The sequence below is a fragment of the Drosophila busckii genome, chromosome 3L, assembly GCF_011750605.1.
Source record: "Drosophila busckii strain San Diego stock center, stock number 13000-0081.31 chromosome 3L, ASM1175060v1, whole genome shotgun sequence".
NCBI classification, from domain to species: Eukaryota; Metazoa; Arthropoda; class Insecta; order Diptera; family Drosophilidae; genus Drosophila; species Drosophila busckii.
Window position 1 is genome coordinate 7,102,253 of NC_046606.1, and position 23,294 is coordinate 7,125,546.

At 39.8% G+C, this 23,294-nt stretch overlaps 10 protein-coding genes across 13 annotated transcripts; 6 read left to right on the forward strand and 4 right to left on the reverse strand.

The window, feature by feature from the left end:
- Positions 1–2,089: 2,089 nt before the first annotated feature.
- On the forward strand, positions 2,090–3,117 carry LOC108600506. The gene is made up of 3 exons (XM_017988141.2): positions 2,090–2,245; positions 2,307–2,602; positions 2,664–3,117. The coding sequence occupies exons 1-3, from the start codon at positions 2,116–2,118 to the stop codon at positions 3,063–3,065; spliced, it is 828 nt and encodes a 275-aa protein (XP_017843630.1). The 5' UTR covers positions 2,090–2,115; the 3' UTR covers positions 3,066–3,117.
- Positions 3,118–5,828: 2,711 nt separating this feature from the next.
- Positions 5,829–6,314, reverse strand: LOC117134776 (kunitz-type kappaPI-theraphotoxin-Hs1e-like). The gene is made up of 2 exons (XM_033293471.1): positions 6,122–6,314; positions 5,829–6,055 (listed from the first exon to the last, which is right to left on the reverse strand). Exons 1-2 carry the CDS (start codon positions 6,312–6,314, stop codon positions 5,850–5,852), a joined length of 399 nt encoding a protein of 132 aa, XP_033149362.1. The 3' UTR covers positions 5,829–5,849.
- A 766-nt stretch (positions 6,315–7,080) lies between these two features.
- LOC108600509 (PI-actitoxin-Axm2b-like) lies at positions 7,081–7,458 on the reverse strand. Its single transcript, XM_017988145.2, has 2 exons — positions 7,350–7,458; positions 7,081–7,286 (listed from the first exon to the last, which is right to left on the reverse strand). The coding sequence occupies exons 1-2, from the start codon at positions 7,441–7,443 to the stop codon at positions 7,081–7,083; spliced, it is 300 nt and encodes a 99-aa protein (XP_017843634.1). The 5' UTR covers positions 7,444–7,458.
- Positions 7,459–8,819: 1,361 nt separating this feature from the next.
- On the forward strand, positions 8,820–9,869 carry LOC108600507 (CG33258). Its single transcript, XM_017988142.1, has 3 exons — positions 8,820–8,980; positions 9,042–9,364; positions 9,425–9,869. Exons 1-3 carry the CDS (start codon positions 8,842–8,844, stop codon positions 9,737–9,739), a joined length of 777 nt encoding a protein of 258 aa, XP_017843631.1. The 5' UTR covers positions 8,820–8,841; the 3' UTR covers positions 9,740–9,869.
- Positions 9,870–10,173: 304 nt separating this feature from the next.
- LOC108600508 (maker653) lies at positions 10,174–11,150 on the forward strand. Its single transcript, XM_017988143.2, has 3 exons — positions 10,174–10,329; positions 10,384–10,694; positions 10,754–11,150. The coding sequence occupies exons 1-3, from the start codon at positions 10,191–10,193 to the stop codon at positions 11,069–11,071; spliced, it is 768 nt and encodes a 255-aa protein (XP_017843632.1). The 5' UTR covers positions 10,174–10,190; the 3' UTR covers positions 11,072–11,150.
- A 156-nt stretch (positions 11,151–11,306) lies between these two features.
- LOC108600505 (threonine aspartase 1) lies at positions 11,307–13,293 on the reverse strand. Its single transcript, XM_017988140.2, has 3 exons — positions 13,140–13,293; positions 12,066–13,042; positions 11,307–11,996 (listed from the first exon to the last, which is right to left on the reverse strand). The coding sequence occupies exons 1-3, from the start codon at positions 13,165–13,167 to the stop codon at positions 11,913–11,915; spliced, it is 1,089 nt and encodes a 362-aa protein (XP_017843629.1). The 5' UTR covers positions 13,168–13,293; the 3' UTR covers positions 11,307–11,912.
- A 509-nt stretch (positions 13,294–13,802) lies between these two features.
- Positions 13,803–14,150, forward strand: LOC108597980 (kappaPI-actitoxin-Avd3c-like). The gene is made up of 2 exons (XM_017984597.1): positions 13,803–13,888; positions 13,948–14,150. Exons 1-2 carry the CDS (start codon positions 13,804–13,806, stop codon positions 14,148–14,150), a joined length of 288 nt encoding a protein of 95 aa, XP_017840086.1. The 5' UTR covers position 13,803.
- Positions 14,151–14,388: 238 nt separating this feature from the next.
- On the forward strand, positions 14,389–18,876 carry LOC108600367 (H(+)/Cl(-) exchange transporter 3). 3 transcript variants are annotated; one of them, XM_017987904.2, is made up of 10 exons: positions 14,389–14,506; positions 14,784–14,849; positions 15,197–15,515; positions 16,011–16,177; positions 16,241–16,444; positions 16,499–17,131; positions 17,192–17,409; positions 17,470–18,194; positions 18,258–18,471; positions 18,529–18,619. In XM_017987904.2, exons 2-10 carry the CDS (start codon positions 14,841–14,843, stop codon positions 18,617–18,619), a joined length of 2,580 nt encoding a protein of 859 aa, XP_017843393.1. In that variant the 5' UTR covers positions 14,389–14,506; positions 14,784–14,840. The 3 variants fall into 3 exon arrangements, with proteins under 3 accessions (XP_017843393.1, XP_017843394.1, XP_017843392.1); XM_017987905.2 differs by lacking the exon at positions 14,784–14,849; XM_017987903.1 differs by lacking the exon at positions 14,389–14,506 and having other exon boundaries at positions 14,763–14,849; positions 18,529–18,876.
- A 182-nt stretch (positions 18,877–19,058) lies between these two features.
- Positions 19,059–20,876, reverse strand: LOC108600371. Of its 2 annotated transcripts, none has more exons than XM_017987908.1 (4): positions 19,933–20,876; positions 19,591–19,876; positions 19,344–19,525; positions 19,059–19,285 (listed from the first exon to the last, which is right to left on the reverse strand). In XM_017987908.1, the coding sequence occupies exons 1-4, from the start codon at positions 20,769–20,771 to the stop codon at positions 19,210–19,212; spliced, it is 1,383 nt and encodes a 460-aa protein (XP_017843397.1). In that variant the 5' UTR covers positions 20,772–20,876; the 3' UTR covers positions 19,059–19,209. The 2 variants fall into 2 exon arrangements, with proteins under 2 accessions (XP_017843397.1, XP_017843396.1); XM_017987907.1 differs by having other exon boundaries at positions 19,344–19,537.
- A 14-nt stretch (positions 20,877–20,890) lies between these two features.
- LOC108600368 (ATP synthase subunit beta, mitochondrial) lies at positions 20,891–23,139 on the forward strand. The gene is made up of 3 exons (XM_017987906.1): positions 20,891–20,991; positions 21,051–21,529; positions 21,590–23,139. The coding sequence occupies exons 1-3, from the start codon at positions 20,961–20,963 to the stop codon at positions 23,057–23,059; spliced, it is 1,980 nt and encodes a 659-aa protein (XP_017843395.1). The 5' UTR covers positions 20,891–20,960; the 3' UTR covers positions 23,060–23,139.
- The last annotated feature ends 155 nt before the right edge of the window (positions 23,140–23,294 follow it).

The window sequence follows — 23,294 nt, forward strand, 5'->3', positions numbered from 1 at the left end:
ATCTAATTTGTCTGTCATTTATTTAAGAACAAAACATCAGATTACTTTTTATATGCAGCATTTATTTTATATCTCGTTTGTTAAAGCATTTGGCCAAAGTTTAGTTAGGACGACGTGGTCTGCATCTGGAGCGACACTCACGCTCGGTGCAGTAACGATTGCCATTGCCTCCGCATCCACGATAGGCAAATCTTATGCATCTATCAGCCCTTCCATTGAAGTACCACATGTTCCTGTTGGCGTTGTTGTTGCAGCCACGGGTACGATTATGTCCTCCATTAACGCGAGCCGTGCAGCTACGAGGATCTGTAGAAAATTTTTAAATATTTATTACCATATAAAGTATTATTATGTTAAATTCAAACTCACTGTTTCGACCTGGACGGAATTGTCCGCTACAGGTTTGGGCCTCAATAACGGCCACGTAGAGCACCAGGCAAGCCAGGATGAGCACAAGTTTCATTTTGAATGTAAGCTTTAGAACTGTTTACACTTCCAAATTTAAATCAAACAATGGCAAATATAAATATGCTAAATATAGTAAGCTATTGTTCAGATTTGTATAAGGTAAGTGAATAAGCATAAAGAGTGTGAGCTTCATTGTTAATGAAATTATAATAATCTATGATAGTCACAACATTTTAAGCATGTCCTTATGTTCTTTTAAGTTTAGATCATTGTTAATTTAAATAATGAAAGCTTGGTTGAGGGGCTTAGCCATTATAATCATATAATGTTTTAATAATATAATTTTGAATAATTGATAAATTGTTTTCAATAAGATTGTCTGAAGCTTATATAAATTTGTTGTGCACTGTCGAACAGAGTCTGAGCGCTACAAAAAGCAAAAAACATCCCAGAGGACCTTGAGAATTTATGTTCGCAAATTCAACACATCTTATAATCACAATTCATTTGAAATTTGATAATATTTAAATGCTAAGATAAGATAAGTTATTAACAGAAGGCAGCAGAAGAGTAAAGAAGATCGAAATTTCACAACTTAATTCTTAAGGCTGCTCTATGAGAGACTCTCGTAAAATGGCCACGCCTCACACTTGTAGCTCTCAGAGCTTATCCATTAACCTATTCTGTATAATAATACATTTTAAATTTGCTTTACTTAGAAATACCAATAATGTTTAAGTGATTGATTAAAAGCTCTGATAAATAGTTTTTATAAATGCATATATATTTTTTCAATTGTTGCCAGTGTAATATTTAATTGGGACGACGTATTGGGCATCTGGCGTTGCATTCACGGAGACTGCAGTAGCGATTGCCATTGCCACCGCAACCCAAATATGAAAATCGAACACATGTGCGAGTCCTGGAATTGTAGTACCACATACGTGGATTGGCATTCCCGCGGCAACGCGGAAAACGATTATGTCCTCTATTAAGAGCAGACGTGCAGCTACGGGGATCTGTAAGAAAAATATTAAGTCTTTGTTAATATATTTAATGTTATTGCTTGAAATTAAAACTTACTGGTGCGAGTAGGACGGAATTCTCCCCTGCATCTTTCTTCCTGTGCCTCAATAACGGCCACATAGAGGACCAGGCAAGCCAAGATGAGAACAAGTTTCATTTTGAATGTAAGCTTTAAAACTGTTTACAGTTCGAACTGATTTATAGATGGAAGACACGGCGCGAGCGAGCGAAGCAGAGGTGGAAGACATATGTTTCTAAATATATATTTAAATCAAACAAAGACAAATATAAATATGCTAAATATAGTATACTTTTGTTGCAGTTTGTATACGACATGTGCAGTAAACATAAAGAGTGTGAACTTTTTGTTAAAGAAAGTGGCACAGCCAATGTTGTCCTTGCATTAGCTCTTAGCTTAAAAACATGTTTGTCTGCTGGTTTTTATTGTTTTAGTTACTAGATAGCAGCTTTATGCGTAAATATCTTAAAAAAATAGTTGTTGGGCTTATCAAGACAATTAAAGAATGAGTCGATAGTTGTTTATGATGAGCTTATCTAAGCTAATTGCTGCTCTTAATGATGATTTAATTTCAAGGTTGAGAAAGACAGACAGTATATAAGCGACAAATGCTGCATGTTAGCCAAACAGTTGCTATTCTAAAGTCAAATCAAAGTGAAAAGATGATCAAGTTCTACGTGATATTGTGCGCAATGCTGCTGGCGGCTGTGGATGCGCAAGAGCAGTGCGGCGTGTGTCAAAAGGATAATGAGGTGTCCTGCGAGTCAGAGAATACTTATTATCTCTGCATGGGTGAGCAGCTAAATTCACTACAAATCTATGATATATACTCACAAATATATTTTGCTTTTAGATAATAACAAAATTGGGGAGCTGCAAACGTGTCCAGGAGAAACCATTTGCAGCAGCGATGCTAGAGTTTGTGTTCCTAAAACGTCTGCAACAAGTGTTTGCAACGAGAATAGTCACTCATCTTGTCAGTTTTGCTACACTACATCCAAATATGCCTGCGTTAGCCAAACTCAATACGCTCGCTGCATTGGAGGAGAAATCGCCGCCGTTTTCAGCTGTAAGAGCGATGAGATTTGCATATTCGAAGCTCAATCTGAGTTCAAAACTGTCTGCGTTCCCGAGTGTGCTGCTAAGTTTGTAAGTATTGACTTGATTTTTACTATTATGGTTATCTAAGCAAGCAATATATATATTTCAGATTAGTCAGACAGCCAGCTGCCCCAATGCTGACTATACACCCACGACTGCTGCACCACCCACCACACCCAGCTTGGATAATAAGATCAAGCGCTGTCAAGAAGCCTCTAGCGGAATAACTAGCACTTGGTTTTATGCGCCTTACGATCAGGAATGCAAGAGCTATGTTTATTGCCAGCGCAGGAACCTTAACAGTCAGGATTGGACAGCCATCTATAGAACTTGTCCGGCTACCGCACCATATTTCAATGAGGAAACCTATGGCTGTGTGGTCAAGAGGCCAGCTAGCTGCATTGTAACTACGACCACCACTACAACTCCAAACACCTCAACCGAAGCAAATCCAAATACCGAAGAAAATCCAGAACCGACTGAACCCAAACCAGAGGATAATGAGTTTTAATTGATGGTTATATACATACAAATATCTACGAAAATGTATAAAATATAATTATAAAAATAATTTTAAATTAAATTGAGATATGAATGAAGCTGTAACTACATTTATGTATGAGCGCAAAAACAAAATGTCAATATTGTTATATCTGGTAGTTTATATAAATGCATATATTTCATTTCAAGTTCTAACAATGTTTCAAGAACAATATTTAATTGGGACGACGTATTGGACACAAGGCATTGCATTCACGTAGACTGCAGTAACGATTGCCATTGCCACCGCAACCCAAATAGGAAAATCTAACGCATCTGCGAGTCCTGGAATTGTAGTACCACATACGCGGATTGGCATTCCCGCGGCAGAGAGGAAAACGACCATGACCTCGACTAAGAGGAGCCGTGCAGCTACGAGGACCTGTAAACAAAATATTGAGCTTTTATTAATGTTTATTATTTTGGCTTAAACCTGACACTTACTATTTCGAGATGGATGGAATTGTCCTGTGCATCTTTCTTCCTGTGCCGCTATAACGGCCACATAGAGCACAAGACAAGCCAGGATAAGAACAAGTTTCATTTTGAATGTAAGCTTTAGGTTTGAACTGATTTATGGATTGATTAGCGCTTTTATAGCAAAATTTGTCAGTAAGACAACATATGTTTCCAAATATATATTTAAATCAAACAAACACAACTATAAATGCTAATTATGGTATGATATTGTGGCAATTTGTATAAGACATGTGATCAAGCCTAAAGGGTGTAATATTTATTGTTAATCAAATAAGCACATTTTTGATAAAAATAATATTTTAGGTCATTGTTAATTTAAATTATTAATACTTTATTTTAATATAAGCGCCGGCTTATCTGTACTGAGTTCGATCAGAGACTAATTATACTATTTGCATAGCTGCACGCTTGCTGCTATATTCAAAAGCTTATGGGAGTTGCTTTAAACATATTGAACTTGCTTACATATACGTTGCAATTATACAAAGTTCCAACTGAAATAAATAATCGTAGTATGAAATTTTTAAAACATCAATTGTTTTAAACAAGATCCTTTAGCTTAAGTTTTTATAAATTTGTTGTGCATTTTCTCAGCGTTTCGAAATTTATGTTCGCAAATTTAAAACAATTTTCAATAACATTTAAATTATAAGATCAGATATTACAACAATAATATGCTTTAAGACCGTTTTGGTTACTCTAAGTCGCAAGGACCTGGAGTCATTGAGAATTTGATAAAATATATTAGGCTAACACAATCTAACAGATCGGTAGTCTTGGAACTTTGATACGCTTTCTTACAATGGCCACGCCTTAAGCTCGATGCTCCCAGATCCTATTTTTAAGCCCACTCGGCCGATTGGAGAGAATGCGAATTCGCAAAAACTGAACTAAAAATAATTAAACATTTTACATTTGCTTACTTTGAAAAAAAAATGTATACTTCAATGATTGATTAAAAGTTCTAATAGATAGGTTTTATAAATGCATATATATTTTTTCAATTGTTGCCAGTGTAATATTTAATTGGGACGACGTATTGGGCATCTGGCGTTGCATTCACGGAGACTGCAGTAGCGATTGCCATTGCCACCGCAACCCAAATATGAAAATCGAACACATGTGCGAGTCCTGGAATTGTAGTACCACATACGTGGATTGGCATTCCCGCGGCAACGCGGAAAACGATTATGTCCTCTATTAAGAGCAGACGTGCAGCTACGGGGATCTGTAAGAAAAATATTAAGTCTTTGTTAATATATTTAATGTTATTGCTTGAAATTAAAACTTACTGGTGCGAGTAGGACGGAATTCTCCCCTGCATCTTTCTTCCTGTGCCTCAATAACGGCCACATAGAGGACCAGGCAAGCCAAGATGAGAACAAGTTTCATTTTGAATGTAAGCTTTAAAACTGTTTACAGTTCGAACTGATTTATAGATGGATGGATTAGCGCTTTTATAGCAACATTTTTAGGTAAAACAACATATGTTTCTAAATATATATTTAAATCAAACAATGGCAAATATAAATATGCCAAATATAGTATACTTTTGTTGCAGTTTGTATACGAACATGAGCAGTAAACATAAAGAATGTCAGCTTTATTGTTATAAACAAAATTGGGACAGCTATTTTTAATGATGTCCTTGCATTAGATTTATTGCTTAAAAATACGTTTGTCGGTTAGTTGTTTATTAAGTTAGCTTAATACAATATATACCATCAATTATGCCAAAATATCTTGTGAAACATTGTTGTTGGTCTTATCAAGATGACTTGACTTTAATTGATAGTACACGCATAAGATTTTATTTATTTCTGGAACATAACAAAGCTTCAAGTGCATTTCGTAATTCAAACAGCGTGATGAATATTTTGGGACAGCAAATGAATCTATTAAGTTTTGGAATGTCTGATATGGTTTTTTTAAGATAATGTAAAATTTAAAATTGAAACTTGGTGCTCAGTCCCCCACCTCGATATTTACTATATTTTTCCTATATGTGTTCAAATTCTTATCATATAGTGGGGCTGCTTTCTAAAGCTTATAGCTTTGTGTAAAAATCTCACTTAATTATAACTTAGTTATTAAATATACGTTATATACTTTTGAATAATTTTTTAACAGTTTAGGTTATTGATGTATATTGCAATCAATTGAACTTATGTTCCAAGGTTCTTGTTTTCTTAAGCACCTAGTAAAAACACAAAAATTTAGTTTATGTATGCATCATTTATTTAATATTTCGTTTGTTAAGGCTTTTGGCTAGAGTTTAGTTAGGACGACGTGGTCTGCATTGGGTGCGACACTCACGCTCGGTGCAGTAACGATTGCCATTGCCTCCGCATCCACGATATGCAAACTTTATGCATCTATCAGCCCTTGCATTGTAATACCACATGTTCCTGTTGGAGTTGTTGTTGCAGCCACGGGTACGATTATGTCCTCCATTAACGCGAGCCGTGCAGCTACGAGGATCTGTAGAAAAATTTTTAGAATATTTATTTACCATATAAAGTATTATTATGTTAAATTCAAACTCACTGTTTCGACCTGGACGGAATTGTCCGCTACAGGTTTGGGCCTCAATAACGGCCACGTAGAGCACCAGGCAAGCCAGGATGAAGCAACAAGTTTCATTTTGAATGTAAGCTTTCGAACTGTTTACACTTCGAACTGATTTATGGATGGATGGATTAAGCGCTTTTATAGCAAAATTTGTAAGTAAGACAAACATATGTTTCTAAATATATATTTAAATCAAACAATGGCAAATATAAATATGCTAAATATAGTATACTTTTGTTGCAGTTTGTATACAACATGTGCAGTAATATCAATAAAAAAAATAACTAATCTAACTATATAATATTATAAAAATCCATTTAGATTATTGCTTAAAAATACGTTTGTCGGTTAGTTGTTATTAAGTTAGTTAATACAATAGATACCATAATTATGCCAAAATATCTTGTGAAACATTGTTGTTGGTCTTATCAAGATGACTTGACTTTAATTGATAGTACACGCATAAGATTTTATTTATTTCTGGAACATAACAAAGCTTCAAGTGCATTTCGTAATTCAAACAGCGTGATGAATATTTTGGGACAGCAAATGAATCTATTAAGTTTTGGAATGTCTGATATGGTTTTTTTAAGATAATGTAAAATTTAAAATTGAAACTTGGTGCTCAGTCCCCCACCTCGATATTTACTATATTTTTCCTATATGTGTTCAAATTCTTATCATATAGTGGGGCTGCTTTCTAAAGCTTATAGCTTTGTGTAAAAATCTCACTTAATTATAACTTAGTTATTAAATATACGTTATATACTTTTGAATAATTTTTTAACAGCTTAGGCTATTGATGTATATTGCAATCAAATGAACTTATGTTCCAAGGTTCTTGTTTTCTTAAGCACCTAGTAAAAACACAAAAATTTAGTTTATGTATGCATCATTTATTTAATATCTCGTTTGTTAAGGCTTTTGGCCAAAGTTTAGTTAGGACGACGTGGTCTGCATTGGGTGCGACACTCACGCTCAGTGCAGTAACGATTGCCATTGCCTCCGCATCCACGATATGCAAACTTTATGCATCTATCAGCCCTTGCATTGTAATACCACATGTTCCTGTTGGAGTTGTTGTTGCAGCCACGGGTACGATTATGTCCTCCATTAACGCGAGCCGTGCAGCTACGAGGATCTGTAGAAAAATTTTAGATATTTATTTACTATGTAAAGTATTATTGTGTTAAATTGAACTCACTGTTTCGACGTGGTCGGAATTGTCCGGTACAGGTTTGGGCCTCAATGACGGCCACGTAGAGCACCAGGCAAGCCAGGATAAGAACAAGTTTCATTTTGAATGTAAGCTTTAGAACTGTTTACACTTCGAACTGATTTATGTATGGCTATATTAGCGCTTTTATAGCAAATTTGTAAGTAAGACAACATATGTTTTAAAAATATATATTAAATCAAACAAAGACAGTTATAAATATGCTAAATATAGTAAGCTATTGTTCAGATTTGTATAAGGTATGTGAGTAAGCATAAAGAGTGTGAGTTTCATTGTTAATAAAATTGATAATAAGCTATGATAATAACAACATGTACTTGCCTTCATTAATTAGTCTGTAGCTTAAATACATTACTTAGACAAATGCCAAATGTAAAGTACATTGTTACAATTATTTGTTAAGAACAATGAATACATAGAATGAATATGAAAATAAAGTTAAACATATTAAAGCTTTCGTGAATTTGTTGATGAATACGAATCTTTTACTTTAGCTAAAAGCACAACTTTGTTTAAGTAAAATTGTTTTAATAGGCAGTAAACTTATTATATACTTTTACTCTACGAAATTATGTAGTAGCTTTAATTTAACGTATTGGACACCTGGCGTTGCATTCACGTTGACTACAGTAACGGTTGCCATTGCCACCGCAACCCAAATAGGAGAAAAGGATGCAGCTGCGAGTAAAGGTATTGTAGTACCACATACGCGGATTGGCATTCCTGCGACAGTTACGGTTATTGCGGTTACCTCTACTAAAGGAGCCAGAACAGCTACGGGGATCTATAAACAAAATATGTAGTATTTGTTAATAGGCTGCATAATTTTGTATACAATTTATACTTACTTTGTCGAGTGGGATGGAATTGTCCCCTGCATCTTTCTTCCTGTGCCTCAATAACGGCGACGTAGAGCGCCAGGCAGGCCAAGATAAGCACAAGTTTCATTTTGAATATTAGCTTTTTAACTGTTTACAGTTCAAACTGATTTATTAGCTGTTTATAGTTGGCTTTTATAGCAAATTTAAGCAACGAAAGGGCCATGTGTTTTTGCAGTTAAGACAAAAACTACTAAATATAGCATATATTATTATAAAGCAATTAATATAATTTGCCTATTCAATTATATATATAGCACAATTGCTTTAAGAAGTTATTTTTGCACTAGCGTGTGCCAAATATTTTTGTATTTGTCCTTGGGCTAAAAAAGCAAACGAAATTCTTAGAGTAATAAAATCTTATTTTATAGCAGGGTCTAAAAGATAAGAATCTAAGCATTGACACTTGCTTAAATACTAGTAAAATTATACGATGCGCCATAATTATGCTGAGCCCCAAAAGCATGTCGATATTGCTTTATGGTTCATAGACAAGCGCTTTATCTAACGCTGTGAGTTGGTATATAAGGAAGTAAAAGTTGTCTAGTAGACAATCAGTTCGTGTTCTTACAAGTGATAAAATGCAAAAGTTGTACGTGCTCTTGGCAGTTGTGGCGTTAGCAGCAACTGCTGCTAAGGCAGCCGATCCGGTGTGCAAGGCGTGTCAGGAGGACAATGAAGTATACTGCGAATCGACGACTGAGTACTATTTTTGCAATAGTAAGTGCGTCTTTTAGAATTTTTTAAGCAATAATAATTTTAATGTAATGCATTCATGCAGATAACAAAATTGAAGGAGCTCTGCAAACCTGTAAAGAGGGCAGTGTCTGCACCAACGACATTCAAGTTTGTGTGCCAGAAGCCGATATTGTTGCTGACGGCCCCATTAAGAGCTTATGTGGAGAGGGCGGCACTTCCGGCAAGTGTCAGAACTGCTCAGGCGGTGATAAGTATGCCTGTGTGAGCAAAACTGAATATGCACGCTGCATTGCAGGCGAGGTATCCGTCACATTTAGTTGCAATGCGGATGAAATCTGTGTCGCTGAGGCACAAGCGACAAGCAAGAACAAGACTGTCTGCGTGCCGAAATGCGTGGCGGACTTTGTAAGTGAAGGCGGCTTGAAACGCTTAATGTAGTAAACTAATTGCTTAACTCTTCCATAGAATGGTGAAGAAGCGAGCTGTGCTAATGACGACTACACTTCGTCCATCACAACTGCCAAGCCAGAGGCCACACCATCGCCTGCTGAGAGAGCTAAAACTTGCAGTGATGCTGCTGTAGATCATCCAAATGTCAAATGGTTCTATACTGCCACCGCTGACTGCAAATCTTATGTATATTGCGAAGGCACAGGTTCGGGTACAACCTTAAACTGGACTGGTTTCCAAAGAAGCTGCACACCTCAAGCGCAATTCTTTGATGAGACCACCAAAAGCTGTGTGGCCAAGAAGCCTGACAGTTGCGGCGTCCCAGCCTAAGCTCTGACATTTATAATGCACATTTTATGTTCAATCTTAAAAACACTTACAGCACGCACATACAATTTTCTCAATTAAATATTATTTTGAATAAATTGAACACACCTAGCAAGGATGTATTGAACAGAAAGAAATGTTGCCTTGTTATAGAATTTCAGAGCATTAATTCATTTTATTCCATCTTTGGTAACTTATATAATATCACAAGATCTTTGATAATAATGCAACTTTGTTTTAGGTAAGTACGTTGGACGGAGTTGGACGGAGCTGATCCATTATTTTTTAGCTGCAAAAAGGTTAAACACTTGTCAAAATTATACGATGCGCCATAAAATATATGCTGAGCCCCAAAAGCGCGTGGACATCTTTATAACTCGTAGACAAGCGTCTTATCTAACTCTTTGAGATATTATAAAAGAAGGCAACAGCCTCTGCTTTGGCAGTTGATATAATGCATACGTTGTGCGTACTGTGGGCAATTGTGGTCGTGGCAGCAGCAGCTGTTACGGCTAGCGAACCGAAGTGTAAGGTGTGTCAGGAGCTCAATGAAGTGTCCTGCGAATCGGAAACAACCTACTACATGTGCTCGGGTAAGCATATACATCTTGTAGTAAGAAATACAAATATAAAGCATTTGCGTTTAGATAACAAGAAGTTTGGAGACTTGCAAACCTGTCCATATAATACTGTTTGCACCAACGACCAAAGAGTTTGTGTAAATAAATTAACCGAATCTATAAAGAATCTATGCCACAACATCGACGTATGGACATCCAAATGCCAGAACTGCACTGGGAATGAGTATGCCTGTGTGAGCAAAACTGAATATACTCGCTGCATCGTAGGTATGATGTCCTTTCCCATAAGTTGCAAGGCGGATGAAATCTGTGTAACTGAGGCACAATCAACAAACAAGGACAGGAGCCTCTGTGTGCCAAAATGCGTGGCGGACTATGTAAGTATGTGCAGCTTTAAAAGCTAACTAAAGTAACTAATTGTTTAAATTTTATATAGAACGGTTATGTGCCAAGCTGTGGCAATGAAAAATATGCTACGACTACCCGAGTGTCACCCAATTTCTTTGTACCCGATGACAGTGAAATAAAATCGCTCTGCACTGATAATGCTGTTAAATATCCAGACGTAGATTGGTTCTATTGGAGGTACGGTAATTACTGCAAGAGCTATATTTACTGCCAGGCCAGAGATGAGGGAACAAAAAAAACCTGGATAGGTGAATTTAGAAATTGTCCTGCTAATGTGCCGTTTTTTAATATAGACGTAGGCCGTTGCGAGGCAAAGGAACCCAAACGTTGCCTAATTCATTTTTAAAAACAAGAACTATATATACTGTTGGGTTAAAGATTTGAAAGCAAACCTGAACAATTAAATTTATATATTGCCCTGCTAATCTGTACTGTTTTTATCGTAAAATTTTGTTTGCAATAATTGTAATACATAATGCACATTAAGTGTTTAATCTTAAGAACATTTCACGTTCACGTATAAAAAGTGTTTATTGATTAATAAACTGAACATTCTACAAATAAAAAAGGCTTTCAAAAATACTGAACATCTTTGTTTACTTTTTGGAATTATTAAACTAATGTTTAGAAACAAATTTCACTTATGCTACTTGATGCGTTGCCAGAAACAAAAACAAAAAAAGAAAGAACACAAATGACATACGTCATTGGTGTACAATTTACATACATATAGTTTAAATATAATATTTTGGTTCGCATGTTGCTGGCTGATTTATAACGCGAGCAGTTGCGTTATGCCAGGCAAATGTCTGCTTAAATGTATATACATATCTAAGCAAAATAAACTTATTTTATAGCTATCGCTAGTTGTGCATTATGCACACAGATATATACATACACACACATACGCATATATGTATATTTAAGTACTATACAATGAAAAGTGCTCATTTAATGATTCTTCATATTTCATCGAGACAAAAGCAAAAATAATAATAAAAATCTCTTGCTGTTGGCTGTTGCTTTTGGGGCGGCAACATTGGCAGCGATTGTCGCGGCAATTAAACATTAAATCAAATGAATTTGCAACAAACTACAAATAAGTTGACACTGACAATGACGAGTGGCAGGAGGCTGCGTTTCACTAGGTTCTCTCTCTCTCTCTTTCTCTCTCTCTCTGCGGCCAACTAAATGCGCAAATGGAAATTGTGGCCATTGACAACGCAAGATCTACCCGGCACACTATATGTAGGCAGGGGCGAGTGTACAAACTGCAAAAATACAAGCATATATAGCATAAGTACAATATTTAATTTATATACATATATCTAAAGACCTACCTTTGGCACTTTCTGTGTGGTAGCCATGTAGCCGACGCAAAATGATTGCGTTGTGTGACTCCACATCACCTCGCCGCAGTTCTGCTTGGGATAGTAGAGCAGCGTCAGTGCGCCGGCATACAGATCCTGTTGTTGCGGCAGCAGCGGTGAATCCAAAAACTTTTGCTTGAATGTCTTGTGTAGGCTCGTGACGGCACAATCGCTGGTGAAAGCGCCATTGCAAATTTCACGCGCCAGCAGCGTTTTCATCAGGTACTCGCCGTTGCCCGTCGTGCATGTAGCTATAGCTAGTTCATCTGTGTCGGTGGCCCAGCAGCCAGCGCCATAAGTAGCCGCCTGACCTACACGACCTGGTGCCTTGAGCAATATACCACCAGAACTGCAGCCCGCAGCTGTGTTGCCGGCGCCATCCACGCAGACGGCACCAACGGTATCCAGTGCAGCTGTCAGCTCCACTTCGTTGCCTGGCTCTGGCACAGGTTCAGCCTCTTCGATCACTTTGGTGCTGCCCACAACCAGATCGTATTTGCTTTTATAGTGATTGTAATGGAATTTTGCTTTGGATGAGATCAACACGCTGGGATCGACCATGGCACAGCCCACTTGCTCCGCATACTGTTCGGCGCCACTTGCTGCCAGCACCATAGGAGGTATGCGTTCCAGCGGTTGTGGCTCAGACTGGTTATCGCAAATTCTGCGCGCCAGCTGTATAGGATTCTTGACGCGACTCACATTTGTACAGGCACCGAAATTTAGCGTTGTGCCATTCATAATTGCCGCATCGCACTGCACTGTGCCATCCATGCAGAGATTCGAACCAAAGCCGGCATTTGTGTGGCCGCAGTTTTCAAGGCGGATTATAGCTGCTTCACAGGCATCAACAGCGCTGCCACCGTTGCGCAGTATCTCGGTGGCGCGTATGCAGGCCTCTTTGATGACACGCTGGTACTTGGTCTCATCGATGCAGTTGCCAGCTCCTGCCATAAAGACAAAATCCCATTTTTCATTAATAGCTCATCAATCATATGCATGTGTATGTATGCATGCATGTTTTTATTTCCATTTAATACGAACCTGTATGCACTGCAACGAAACCAGACATTGTTGTTGCTTTTGCTCGTATTGCTGCGTTTAGTGCCAACTGCACTTGCGTTCCGCGGTCTTTGTTTACGAAGAGCGAATGCTATTTTCGTGTTTGTTTGTTTAAACAATTCTGTTGTTGACAATATCTAAATATCGATATATCGATTGCTAAAGCGTTGAACTTTTTGTCAGAGACATGCTGACAGTATTTAAAAGCAATAAAATACCAAAAGCAGCCACTGATCGAAAAATAATTATCAATTTTATTAACAACTATTTTTGACGACCTAGCGAACAGCAAAAACAATATTTAGTCATGAAATATATTGTTAAATATGATAAAAATATACCTTTTATGCATTTGCAATACTTCTTTTCGCCGGCTTTTGTTTACAAAATAAAAAGATTTCTATTGTATACATATGGATAAGAATAACTCATTATACAAAACATATTTCCTAGATTTACCAACAATAAAATAATTTGTATGAACAATTTAATATACCAATAATGTACATTTGCTGTTGTGTATATAGATTCACAGCTGTCGCATAATGTTTTATTTACGTTAATATTCGATAAAAATTCGTTATAAAAGTTGTTAATTATATAAATGAAAATCAGTTTGAACTAAACTACATCACTTTTATCAAAAATGAAATTCGTCGTGGTCTTGATTTGTCTGGCTCTCTTTGTGGTCTACGCTGAGGCTCAGAACTGTCGTGGAAAATTGGCTCCGCGTAAGTAATCTCACTTAGCAGTTAAGATAAAAAATAATTTAAAACTCATTCTGGTACAGGTCAACAGAATTGCCTTGCTAGCCGGGATGAGGGCCGCCGGCGTGCTCGTTCTTGTCGTAGGAGCCCTAATAAAAATATGTGGTACTATAATGCAAGTAGTCGCACCTGTATGCGTATGAATTATCGTGGTTGCGGTGGAAATGGGAACCGTTATTGCACCAAGGCTGAATGTGAGCAAAAGTGTGTTAGGCGCTCATCCTAAATGAGGATTACACATGGCATAAAAGTTATTTAACTTGAGCAATAAACTTGTAGTAAGAAATGATTCAATTGCATCGATTGTACTTCTTTATAATTAATTTAAATTTGAGGCGCTAAGCCTTGTGTCGATACGACAATGCATGCCTCGATAGCAAACCGATAACTTTGATCAATCGATGTGCAGTCATTTTTGGTCACACTTAATTCTGACCGTGATTTTTTGCAATAAAACAGTTGTAAAGAAAGGAGTAAATGTAAATTATTTACAGATACAAATAATTCAAGATATTTGGTGCCCAAAAGATATATTTAGATGTTATGAGTAACTACTGAAAGAAAGAGTTTAACTAGTAAACAGTAAGTGGACGTGAAATGTGCAAAGAGTGTTTTGTTTGTTCAGGCCCCAAAAAGCAACTGTTTGTGTAAATGTGTGAGTGTGTGTGTGTGATATTGTACGTGTGACGTCTGTTCGTGGACTGCACTTGTTATACACTAATACCAATTAATAATATGTAAAGAAAAGCCAAACCGAGTGCAATATTGCAACGCAAAAAGTCAACGGAGGATACAAACCAATAAATTAACAACTACGCATAAGAGACAAATTAACTAAATGGATAAATTTCCATTAAAGGGAAGCAGAGAGGCTGCAGCGGAAGGCAACAACTACATAACCGCATATCAGACAGTCATGAAAAAGGTATGTATGTAGTTGTGTGTGTGTGTGTATGTGTAATACGCAGCATTCCCAAGTGGGAAATTGAAATTTACGATTGTTGTTAACACATGAAATATTTGTACTAGAATTATGTAGTCAAAGGGTGTATAGGGGGGCGGAAATGCTAATATAAAGAAGTGTCTACGTGGGTTTATGCGGCTTACTTGCTCAACAGTCGGTCACAATGTATGTACATATGCGTAAGGTAACCGATACAGCTCGCCTCCTATTCACTTTCGCCATGTACTAGCATTATCTTATCAATATCAAACCGTAAACAAAGAGCCTCTTAAGCATGTAGAAATTTAAATAATAATTGTGTTTTGCAGTCGAACGGACACACGTCAGGCGCTGGCGATGGCGATCATCCATTAGCGCCGCATACAAAGCACACTTATTCAGCTGCAGCCACCACGTCGCTCACAGCGGCCACAGACGACGAGGATATGATTGATATAACGCCACACTCTAGTCCAGGCGAGCTTATCAGTGGCGTAGGCAGTGCTTATCATCGCGAGACAGCCACCGAGTCAGATACAGAGCGAGACTTTGCTCCCAGTCAGCGTGGCTTGCACCACCATCATCACCATCATTCGCAGCAGCATCAGCATGTGCCAACACATAGCGCATTTGGCGATCCAATGGAGGGTAAGGCAAAGCAACTATATGTGATTTTCATTATATTCATCAGACGGACGGAAATTGTGAACCGAGCTTGCTTGGCAATACCACATTTATTATTTTATGCCGATGCGGGTCTTGACAGCGGGAATTTGCCATACACGAGTTCATTTAATATGCATATTGTTCAAATAAAGTGGAGTGCTTAATTGAATTGCAACTATAATGCAAAGAAAAAGCTTTCCTTGAGGGCAAAAGCACGCTGGCAACAACAGTAGAACGTAAATAAAACGGACGAATGAATATATTTAGCAAAAGTAATTCTTCTTACGGCAGTCTGACTGTAAGTGAGAGCATAAGAGCAAACGGACAAATTGAATTTAATATAATACAATAATAACTATTTGCAGCAATTTAATGAATCATAACAATTTTCAAGCTCAGCGTCATGTACATCAATATTTCGTTGAAAATTCTATAAACAGAGTAAACTTTATTTAACGCTCATGTGGCATGTTTTAGGAGCACTCTCGTTCTACGGCTCCTCTGATGTGCAGGATGATATACCCGGCATTGGGCAGTATGAAGATTTCCATACCATTGACTGGCAGCGGGATATAGCACGTGATCGCATGCGACATCGTTATATAGTCAAAAAACGCCAGGACTCCTTATGGGATTTTATAAAGGTATATGTGTTAACTATTTATGTAAGAGTTTTTATTAATTTCCGTTTGGTTTTTCAACTAAAGGGCTCTATTGATGCCGGCTCGGGATGGTTGTGTGTGCTTCTGGTGGGCATTGCAGCGGGCTGTGTGGCAGGTGTAGTGGATATTGGCGCCAGCTGGATGTCGGATCTTAAGCATGGCATTTGTCCGCCTGCTTTTTGGTTTAATCGTGAGCAATGTTGCTACCCAGCCAAGCAATCTGTCTTTGACGAGGGCAACTGCTCGACGGTAAGTCTACAAGGCATAACATTTGTTATAGATACTTATGCTTTCTGCTTTTAGTGGAAAACCTGGCCAGAGATCTTTGGACTCAGTCGCAGCGGCCCGGGTGCTTATATTATCGCTTACATCTGGTATATTTTGTGGGCGCTTATGTTTGCCTCGCTCAGTGCTCTGCTGGTTAAGATGTTTGCTCCTTATGCCTGCGGCTCGGGTATACCAGAGATAAAGACCATATTGTCTGGTTTTATTATACGTGGCTATTTGGGCAAGTGGACGCTGCTAATCAAGTCAGTGGGCTTGATGCTGTCTGTGTCGGCGGGCCTAACACTGGGCAAGGAAGGGCCTATGGTGCATATTGCCAGCTGCATAGGCAACATATTCTCGCATCTGTTTCCCAAATATGGCAGAAATGAGGCTAAAAAGCGTGAAATATTATCTGCGGCCTCAGCAGCAGGTGTCTCTGTGGCTTTCGGGGCACCCATAGGCGGTGTACTATTCTCGCTGGAGGAGGTATCCTATTACTTTCCATTGAAAACATTGTGGCGATCGTTTTTCTGTGCGCTAATTGCAGCTTTCGTATTGCGTTCGTTGACCCCATTCGGCAATGAGCACTCGGTGCTTTTCTTTGTGGAATATAACAAGCCCTGGATCTTCTATGAGCTGATTCCATTTGTCTTTCTGGGCATTATGGGGGTATGTTTAAACGTGTTAAAACTTCTGAGCTATGCACATAATTATTTGTTTTTTTTTCAGGGCGCCATTGGCACATTCTTCATCAAGGCCAATCTTTGGTGGTGCCGTTTTAGAAAATTCAGCAAGCTGGGTCAATATCCCGTTGCCGAGGTATTGTTTGTAACGCTTGTAACGGGCATCATTTGTTATCCGAATCCCTTTACACGCATGAATATGAATGAGCTCATATTTTTGCTGGTGAGCAAATGCTCGCCCGGCGACTCTACAAATCCCTTGTGGTAAGCGGCTTAAGCAATTATTTATTTGTAAAGTAAACTCATATCTTCTTCTTTCTGCAGCGACTACAAACGCATGAACATTAGCTCTGGCGGCAGTTTTATTGAGGTTACAGAGCCAGGACCTGGCGTCTACAGCTCCATTTGGCTGCTGCTGCTGACGTTTATACTCAAGCTAGCGCTGACCATCTTTACATTTGGCATTAAGGTGCCCTCGGGTCTGTTTATACCCTCACTGCTATTAGGCGCCATTATGGGACGCATTGTGGGCATTGGCGTAGAACAGATTGCCTACAGTTATCCCAACATATGGTTCTTTACGGGCGAATGCACGGACAGCAATCTAATTACTCCGGGCTTGTATGCTGTAGTGGGAGCTGCGGCCGTATTGGGTGGCGTCACACGCATGACAGTTTCGCTGGTGGTCATCATGTTTGAGTTGACGGGTGGCGTGCGTTATATTGTGCCATTAATGGCAGCGGCCATGGCCTCCAAGTGGGTGGGCGATGCGCTGGGCCGTCAGGGCATTTACGATGCGCATATAGCACTAAATGGTTATCCATTCCTGGACAGCAAGGAAGAGTTTGCGCATACAACACTGGCGGCAGATGTGATGCAGCCAAAGCGCAATGAAACCTTAAATGTTATTACACAAGACTCCATGACAGTGGATGATGTGGAGAATCTGCTTAAGGAAACGGAGCATAATGGTTATCCGGTGGTAGTGTCCAGAGAAAATCAATATTTGGTAGGCTTTGTGCTACGTCGGGATCTAAACTTGGCTATAGGTGAGTTGCTTTTCATATGCATAGCAAATTTATAAATTATCTAATTATGTTAATTGTTAACAGGCAATGCTAAGCGCTTAATTGAGGGCATTAACAGCAATTCCATAGTATTATTCACCTCAACTACGCCTACGCAAAATCTTGGACCGTCGCCACTAAAGCTTAAGAAAATACTTGACATGGCGCCCATTACAGTGACAGATCAAACGCCTATGGAAACTGTTGTGGACATGTTCCGCAAGCTGGGACTGCGTCAAACGCTAGTCACACACAATGGGTGAGTGCATAAATCTAAACAATCATAACATTTTAATTTATAAAATCTATTTCGTAGTCGCTTACTGGGCGTGATAACCAAAAAGGATGTGCTGCGGCATGTAAAACAAATGGATAATGAAGATCCCAATACGGTGCTCTTCAATTAAGTTGAATTTATTAGCCAATCAGCAGCTGGGGCTAGCTACCTAGCAATTATTATTACTATTACTATTATTATCAACAAATTTGATCTAAATGCATAAGTGTAAAGTTGAGCCTAGGAGTATGAAGTCGCTAGACAAAGAAATGTGCGGTAATTCGAGCGTGAAAGTTTTATAGACAAAAATTGTGTGCAGTTCTACTATTAATATACATATATGTACATTAATCATATATATATGTATGTATGTATGTACAACTCTCGTTAATGTTAATTGTATAATTTATTTGAAAAATAGTGCAAATGTTAGCAATTTATGTTTATTTAATTGATTGGCACAATTGTAATTTTGTCCAACACAATACACATACATACTATAAACATTATATTTTATATAACTTTGTACATCACGCGCATGTGAAGACGAACAATTATGAATTCTTTTATTTTTATCTAAATGCTGGCGCCACAAGCCATATTTACAATACTTTTAAATGCAGCAAAATCTATTTTTATGTTTTATTAGAAACTCGTGTAAATAGCAACATTTAAATAAACTTAAGCGCAGCTATATAAAATGATATGTAAAGTCCAAGTTTAATTCGCAGCTAAATTGTTTTCTATGTAAAATATTTGAAATTCATTGCCATAGAGTCCTGTAATTAGCCAGCAGCTGCGAGCATAGAAGATAGTTCTAAATGTGGACAAAAATTGTAATTGTATGTCCTTACCCATTGTCGCTCAGGCGTATAAGATTGCCACGACCACGTAGCACTCCTTTGACATGTGCCTGTGCACCATCGCCGACTCTGTAATACTCCAAGGCGCCATCGGAGCTAGGACAGTAGATGATATTGCCATCGCGACTGCAGGCGATCGAGTTCTTAAAGGGCAGCGGTATTTGCACTATAAGCTGCGCCGTATCCTGCAAGCAAACATATATAAGCAAAGTTCTGCAACATTGGGCGACTAGCGTACCTCATCCTCATGACGCATATCATGATAATAAGCCTGTCCACTGAGATCACAGCTTATTACCAGCTGCTGTCCATTGAGCTGAGTTCTAAGCAGGGATGAAACCATAAAACGATGTCTACGCAGCGGCAGCAATTGGAACTGTTTGTTGGTCTTATCCGTCGACACTTGAGGTGCCGTGCTCCAGCAGCGATAGACACCACCATCGTTGGTGCCCAACACCAAATCATCCAGACCCAGCGACAGCATTGTAGTCAGCTCAGCAGCCACAGTGGCAGGCAGCGTGTATCTGGAAGCAATTATTTATAGTAAAGTCTGCAGTTAACTGCAACTATAACAACTAACTGCCATTCCAGTGTCATCTGTTGTCCCAGCTGCCATTGCTGCACAACTCCATTGGTATAACCCACCAGCAGCTGCTGCTCTGTCGACCAATCCAGCGCCACCGCTGCACCCTGTGCGGTACTCACATTATGCAGCTGCTGCACATCCATTGTAGCCTGTTCATATGTCCACACAAAGAGCTCGCCATCCATGCTGGCACCAGCAAAGATGTTCTTGTTAAAACCATTTGTGGTCAAGCTGCGCAGGCAGGACTTTAAGGGCACACTTTTGGACAGCGTATAAACCACATAGCTGCCCTGGGACATGCGCTCGGGCACATAGAGCTGCAGCTGTTGCTCCACATGCTCGCACCAGTCGTCATGCGGCGCCACAGTGGTGACCACCAGCACGGGCGCATTGTTGGTGTGCACGCAGAGCCAGCTGGCCAAGCCTTGCGAGTTCTCCATGCTGTGCAGGCTAAGCTTTTGGTATGTGTGCACTTGCAGTTGCTCCTGTAGTGAGCATTCACTACACTGCTCATCCATTAGTGGCGTGGGCTGACTCAGCTCCAGCTCCACTAGTGGATAGATCTGACGCAGCCATTTGGCCAGCGCACGCTCATCGTAGTCCGCTGACTCGCTGCTGCAAATGTGTTCCGTTTGTGTGGCCACTTGTTTCTTCGTATGCGTTTCTGTCAGCTTATCTGCGTTGGCTGGAGGCGGATCAGTGCCCGTACAGTTGTCCACCAGTGCATTCTGCCTTTCCAATGGCTGCGTTGCTGTAAATTCTATAACGGGTGAGCTATAAATTGAAAGCACGTCCATTGCAGAGGTTGTTGAAGCCAAACTAAAGGTTGCCATGGTTACTTTATTCCATCACATTCCCATTGATATTTTCGATTGCTGGATTATCGATAGATACACTGTCACTAGCGTAAAAAGACTTTGAAGCTGTCAAACCGAAAGGGCAAGAAATTTATTCGCAAAAACTTTTCGTAGAGTCGAGTGCACTTCAATCTGATAAAATAAAAAACTGAAATATATATAAAAATGTTGCAAAGCTGGACAAGATTGGCCACAGGTAAGTGCGGCTCTTTATGTTTTGTATAGTTTAACTCAGCTAAATTTAAACCGTCGAAGCCTGCGCCAAAATTGGCTTAAAGCATGGACCTCAATCAGGACATGCTATGTATTCATTGCACGCTCGTGCCTTGCATGCTGGCCAATTGCTCTTTAGATGCAGCGCCTCAGATGGCAAGGATCCCTGTGACACGACCGACAAGGAACGAGAGGCTATCCTTCAGCATGTAAGCAGCAAGTGTGAGAAGGATCCCTGTAGCAAGGTCGTAGATCCTTGTGAGGGCGTGGTTAAGGATCATGTTGGCGGCAGTGACAAAGGGGACAAGTCCTGTGAGCCTTCCAAGTCAAAGGACAAACCCAAGAAAAGTGGCGATGGCAAAGGTAAAGCCGATTTGGCCGATTTGCTTACCAAGCGTAAGGAGGGTGTTATACACGCCGTTATTGGACCCGTAATCGATGTATACTTTCCCGATGAGGTGCCTGAGGTGATGAACGCCATGGAGATTATGGATGCATCTATTGAACATCTGGTGGTTGAGGTGAGCTAGACATTTACTCAAAATGTTTAGCTTTTTTTAAACTTTAATTTGACTTTGAAGGTTTTCCATCATTTGGGCAACAACGTGGTGCGTGGCGTGGCCATGGACTCCACTGAGGGTCTGCGTCGTGGCCAGAGAGTGGTCGATACTGGCTTTCCCATTAGAGTGCCTGTGGGCAAGGCGGTGCTGGGTCGCATCATCAACGTTGTGGGTGATCCTATTGATGAGCGTGGTGAGGTAAAGAGCGACTTCTACTCGTTTATTCATAATGAGGCGCCTACTTTGGAGGAGCTGAGCGTCAAGCCAGAGATACTTGTAACTGGCATTAAGGTTATTGATCTGCTGGCACCCTATGTCAAGGGCGGCAAGATTGGGCTGTTTGGCGGCGCCGGCGTGGGCAAAACTGTGCTCATCATGGAGCTCATCAACAACATTGCCAAGTCACATGGTGGCTACTCTGTGTTTGTGGGTGCTGGCGAGCGCACGCGCGAAGGCAACGATTTGTACCATGAGATGATCGAGTCCAAGGTAATCTCACTGGAAAATGATAGCTCAAAAGTAGCGCTGGTCTATGGGCAGATGAATGAGCCCCCAGGCGCCCGCAGTCGCGTGGTGCTCACGGGTCTAACCATTGCCGAGTACTTCCGTGACGTAGATGGCCAGGATGTGCTGTTATTCATAGACAACATCTTCCGCTTTACTCAGGCTGGATCGGAGGTGTCTGCTCTGCTGGGACGCATACCTTCCGCTGTGGGCTATCAGCCAACGCTAGGAACTGACATGGGCACAATGCAGGAGCGCATTACCAGTACCAAGAATGGCTCTATTACCTCTGTCCAGGCTGTCTATGTACCAGCTGATGATTTAACAGATCCTGCGCCAGCTGCTACCTTCTCCCACTTGGATGCAACTACCGTGCTGTCGCGTCCCATTGCTGAGCTGGGCATTTATCCAGCTGTCGATCCGCTGGACTCCTCCTCGCGCATTCTCGATCCAGATATTGTGGGTGAGGAGCACTACAATGTGGCTCGTGCGGTGCAGAAGACGCTGCAGGGCTATAAATCTCTACAGGATATTATTGCTATTTTGGGCATGGATGAGCTTTCTGAGGAAGACAAGCTAACTGTGGCTCGTGCACGTAAAATGCAGCGCTTCCTCTCACAGCCATTCCAAGTGGCCGAGGTATTTACTGGCTCTCCGGGCAAGATGGTGCCTATAGAGAAGTCCGTTGATGGCTTCAAGCGCTTGCTCAATGGCGAATATGATGACATACCGGAAATTGCTTTTTACATGGTCGGTGATATTGACGAAGTGCTGGCCAAAGCCAATACACTGGCCGCCAGCATGGCAGCAGATGGTACAACTAAGGCGCCGCCTAAAGGTGATAAAGACAAAAAGAAGGAAGGTAAGGATGAGAAAAAGGCTGATGCACCCAAGGCGGACAAGGATAAAAAACCAGAGCCACCTAAAGCTGAAGCCAAGAAACCAGATGCACCCAAGAAAGATGAGCCACCAAAAGACAAGAAGTAAAATTGAATAAGCTACAACTTTTTACTCATTTTTTAAACGCTCCAAAAAATGCAAAAATGTCATGAAATAAAGAATAATTAACTCAGCTAGTAATAGTTTTGTGCTGCTTGCAATTTTAAATTTCAATTAACGTTACATTAGTGTTTTCGATAATTATCGATTGTAAAGTTAGCTAAGCTTGTCAGTTTGATCAGCTGTTTATTCTGCCGGTTGCTTTTGTTTTGATTATGCAAAG

What these genes read in the sequence shown, in the direction of transcription:
- LOC108600506 (XM_017988141.2), top strand. Translation starts at nt 2,116, where the DNA reads ATGATCAAGTTCTACGTGATATTGTGCGCAATGCTGCTGGCGGCTGTG. An exon ending in TACTTATTATCTCTGCATGG is followed by an intron (nt 2,246 to 2,306) that starts GTGAGCAGCTAA and finishes TTTTGCTTTTAG; the next exon opens with ATAATAACAAAATTGGGGAG. An exon ending in CCGAGTGTGCTGCTAAGTTT is followed by an intron (nt 2,603 to 2,663) that starts GTAAGTATTGAC and finishes TATATATTTCAG; the next exon opens with ATTAGTCAGACAGCCAGCTG.
- LOC117134776 (XM_033293471.1), bottom strand. Translation starts at nt 6,314, where the DNA reads ATGTTTGTCTTACTTACAAATTTTGCTATAAAAGCGCTTAATCCATCC. An exon ending in ATTCCGTCCAGGTCGAAACA is followed by an intron (nt 6,056 to 6,121) that starts GTGAGTTTGAAT and finishes ATTTTTCTACAG; the next exon opens with ATCCTCGTAGCTGCACGGCT.
- LOC108600509 (XM_017988145.2), bottom strand. Translation starts at nt 7,443, where the DNA reads ATGAAACTTGTTCTTATCCTGGCTTGCCTGGTGCTCTACGTGGCCGTC. An exon ending in ATTCCGACCACGTCGAAACA is followed by an intron (nt 7,287 to 7,349) that starts GTGAGTTCAATT and finishes ATTTTTCTACAG; the next exon opens with ATCCTCGTAGCTGCACGGCT.
- LOC108600507 (XM_017988142.1), top strand. Translation starts at nt 8,842, where the DNA reads ATGCAAAAGTTGTACGTGCTCTTGGCAGTTGTGGCGTTAGCAGCAACT. An exon ending in TGAGTACTATTTTTGCAATA is followed by an intron (nt 8,981 to 9,041) that starts GTAAGTGCGTCT and finishes GCATTCATGCAG; the next exon opens with ATAACAAAATTGAAGGAGCT. An exon ending in CGAAATGCGTGGCGGACTTT is followed by an intron (nt 9,365 to 9,424) that starts GTAAGTGAAGGC and finishes ACTCTTCCATAG; the next exon opens with AATGGTGAAGAAGCGAGCTG.
- LOC108600508 (XM_017988143.2), top strand. Translation starts at nt 10,191, where the DNA reads ATGCATACGTTGTGCGTACTGTGGGCAATTGTGGTCGTGGCAGCAGCA. An exon ending in AACCTACTACATGTGCTCGG is followed by an intron (nt 10,330 to 10,383) that starts GTAAGCATATAC and finishes ATTTGCGTTTAG; the next exon opens with ATAACAAGAAGTTTGGAGAC. An exon ending in CAAAATGCGTGGCGGACTAT is followed by an intron (nt 10,695 to 10,753) that starts GTAAGTATGTGC and finishes AATTTTATATAG; the next exon opens with AACGGTTATGTGCCAAGCTG.
- LOC108600505 (XM_017988140.2), bottom strand. Translation starts at nt 13,167, where the DNA reads ATGTCTGGTTTCGTTGCAGTGCATACAG. An exon ending in TTTCGTTGCAGTGCATACAG is followed by an intron (nt 13,043 to 13,139) that starts GTTCGTATTAAA and finishes TCTTTATGGCAG; the next exon opens with GAGCTGGCAACTGCATCGAT. An exon ending in CCACACAGAAAGTGCCAAAG is followed by an intron (nt 11,997 to 12,065) that starts GTAGGTCTTTAG and finishes GTATTTTTGCAG; the next exon opens with TTTGTACACTCGCCCCTGCC.
- LOC108597980 (XM_017984597.1), top strand. Translation starts at nt 13,804, where the DNA reads ATGAAATTCGTCGTGGTCTTGATTTGTCTGGCTCTCTTTGTGGTCTAC. An exon ending in TCGTGGAAAATTGGCTCCGC is followed by an intron (nt 13,889 to 13,947) that starts GTAAGTAATCTC and finishes ATTCTGGTACAG; the next exon opens with GTCAACAGAATTGCCTTGCT.
- LOC108600367 (XM_017987903.1), top strand. Translation starts at nt 14,763, where the DNA reads ATGGATAAATTTCCATTAAAGGGAAGCAGAGAGGCTGCAGCGGAAGGC. An exon ending in ATTTGGCGATCCAATGGAGG is followed by an intron (nt 15,516 to 16,010) that starts GTAAGGCAAAGC and finishes GGCATGTTTTAG; the next exon opens with GAGCACTCTCGTTCTACGGC. An exon ending in GACTCTACAAATCCCTTGTG is followed by an intron (nt 17,410 to 17,469) that starts GTAAGCGGCTTA and finishes TTCTTTCTGCAG; the next exon opens with CGACTACAAACGCATGAACA.
- LOC108600371 (XM_017987907.1), bottom strand. Translation starts at nt 20,771, where the DNA reads ATGGCAACCTTTAGTTTGGCTTCAACAACCTCTGCAATGGACGTGCTT. An exon ending in CAGATGACACTGGAATGGCA is followed by an intron (nt 19,877 to 19,932) that starts GTTAGTTGTTAT and finishes AATTGCTTCCAG; the next exon opens with ATACACGCTGCCTGCCACTG. An exon ending in ATACGCCTGAGCGACAATGG is followed by an intron (nt 19,286 to 19,343) that starts GTAAGGACATAC and finishes CTATGCTCGCAG; the next exon opens with CTGCTGGCTAATTACAGGAC.
- LOC108600368 (XM_017987906.1), top strand. Translation starts at nt 20,961, where the DNA reads ATGTTGCAAAGCTGGACAAGATTGGCCACAG. An exon ending in CTGGACAAGATTGGCCACAG is followed by an intron (nt 20,992 to 21,050) that starts GTAAGTGCGGCT and finishes AAACCGTCGAAG; the next exon opens with CCTGCGCCAAAATTGGCTTA. An exon ending in TTGAACATCTGGTGGTTGAG is followed by an intron (nt 21,530 to 21,589) that starts GTGAGCTAGACA and finishes TTGACTTTGAAG; the next exon opens with GTTTTCCATCATTTGGGCAA.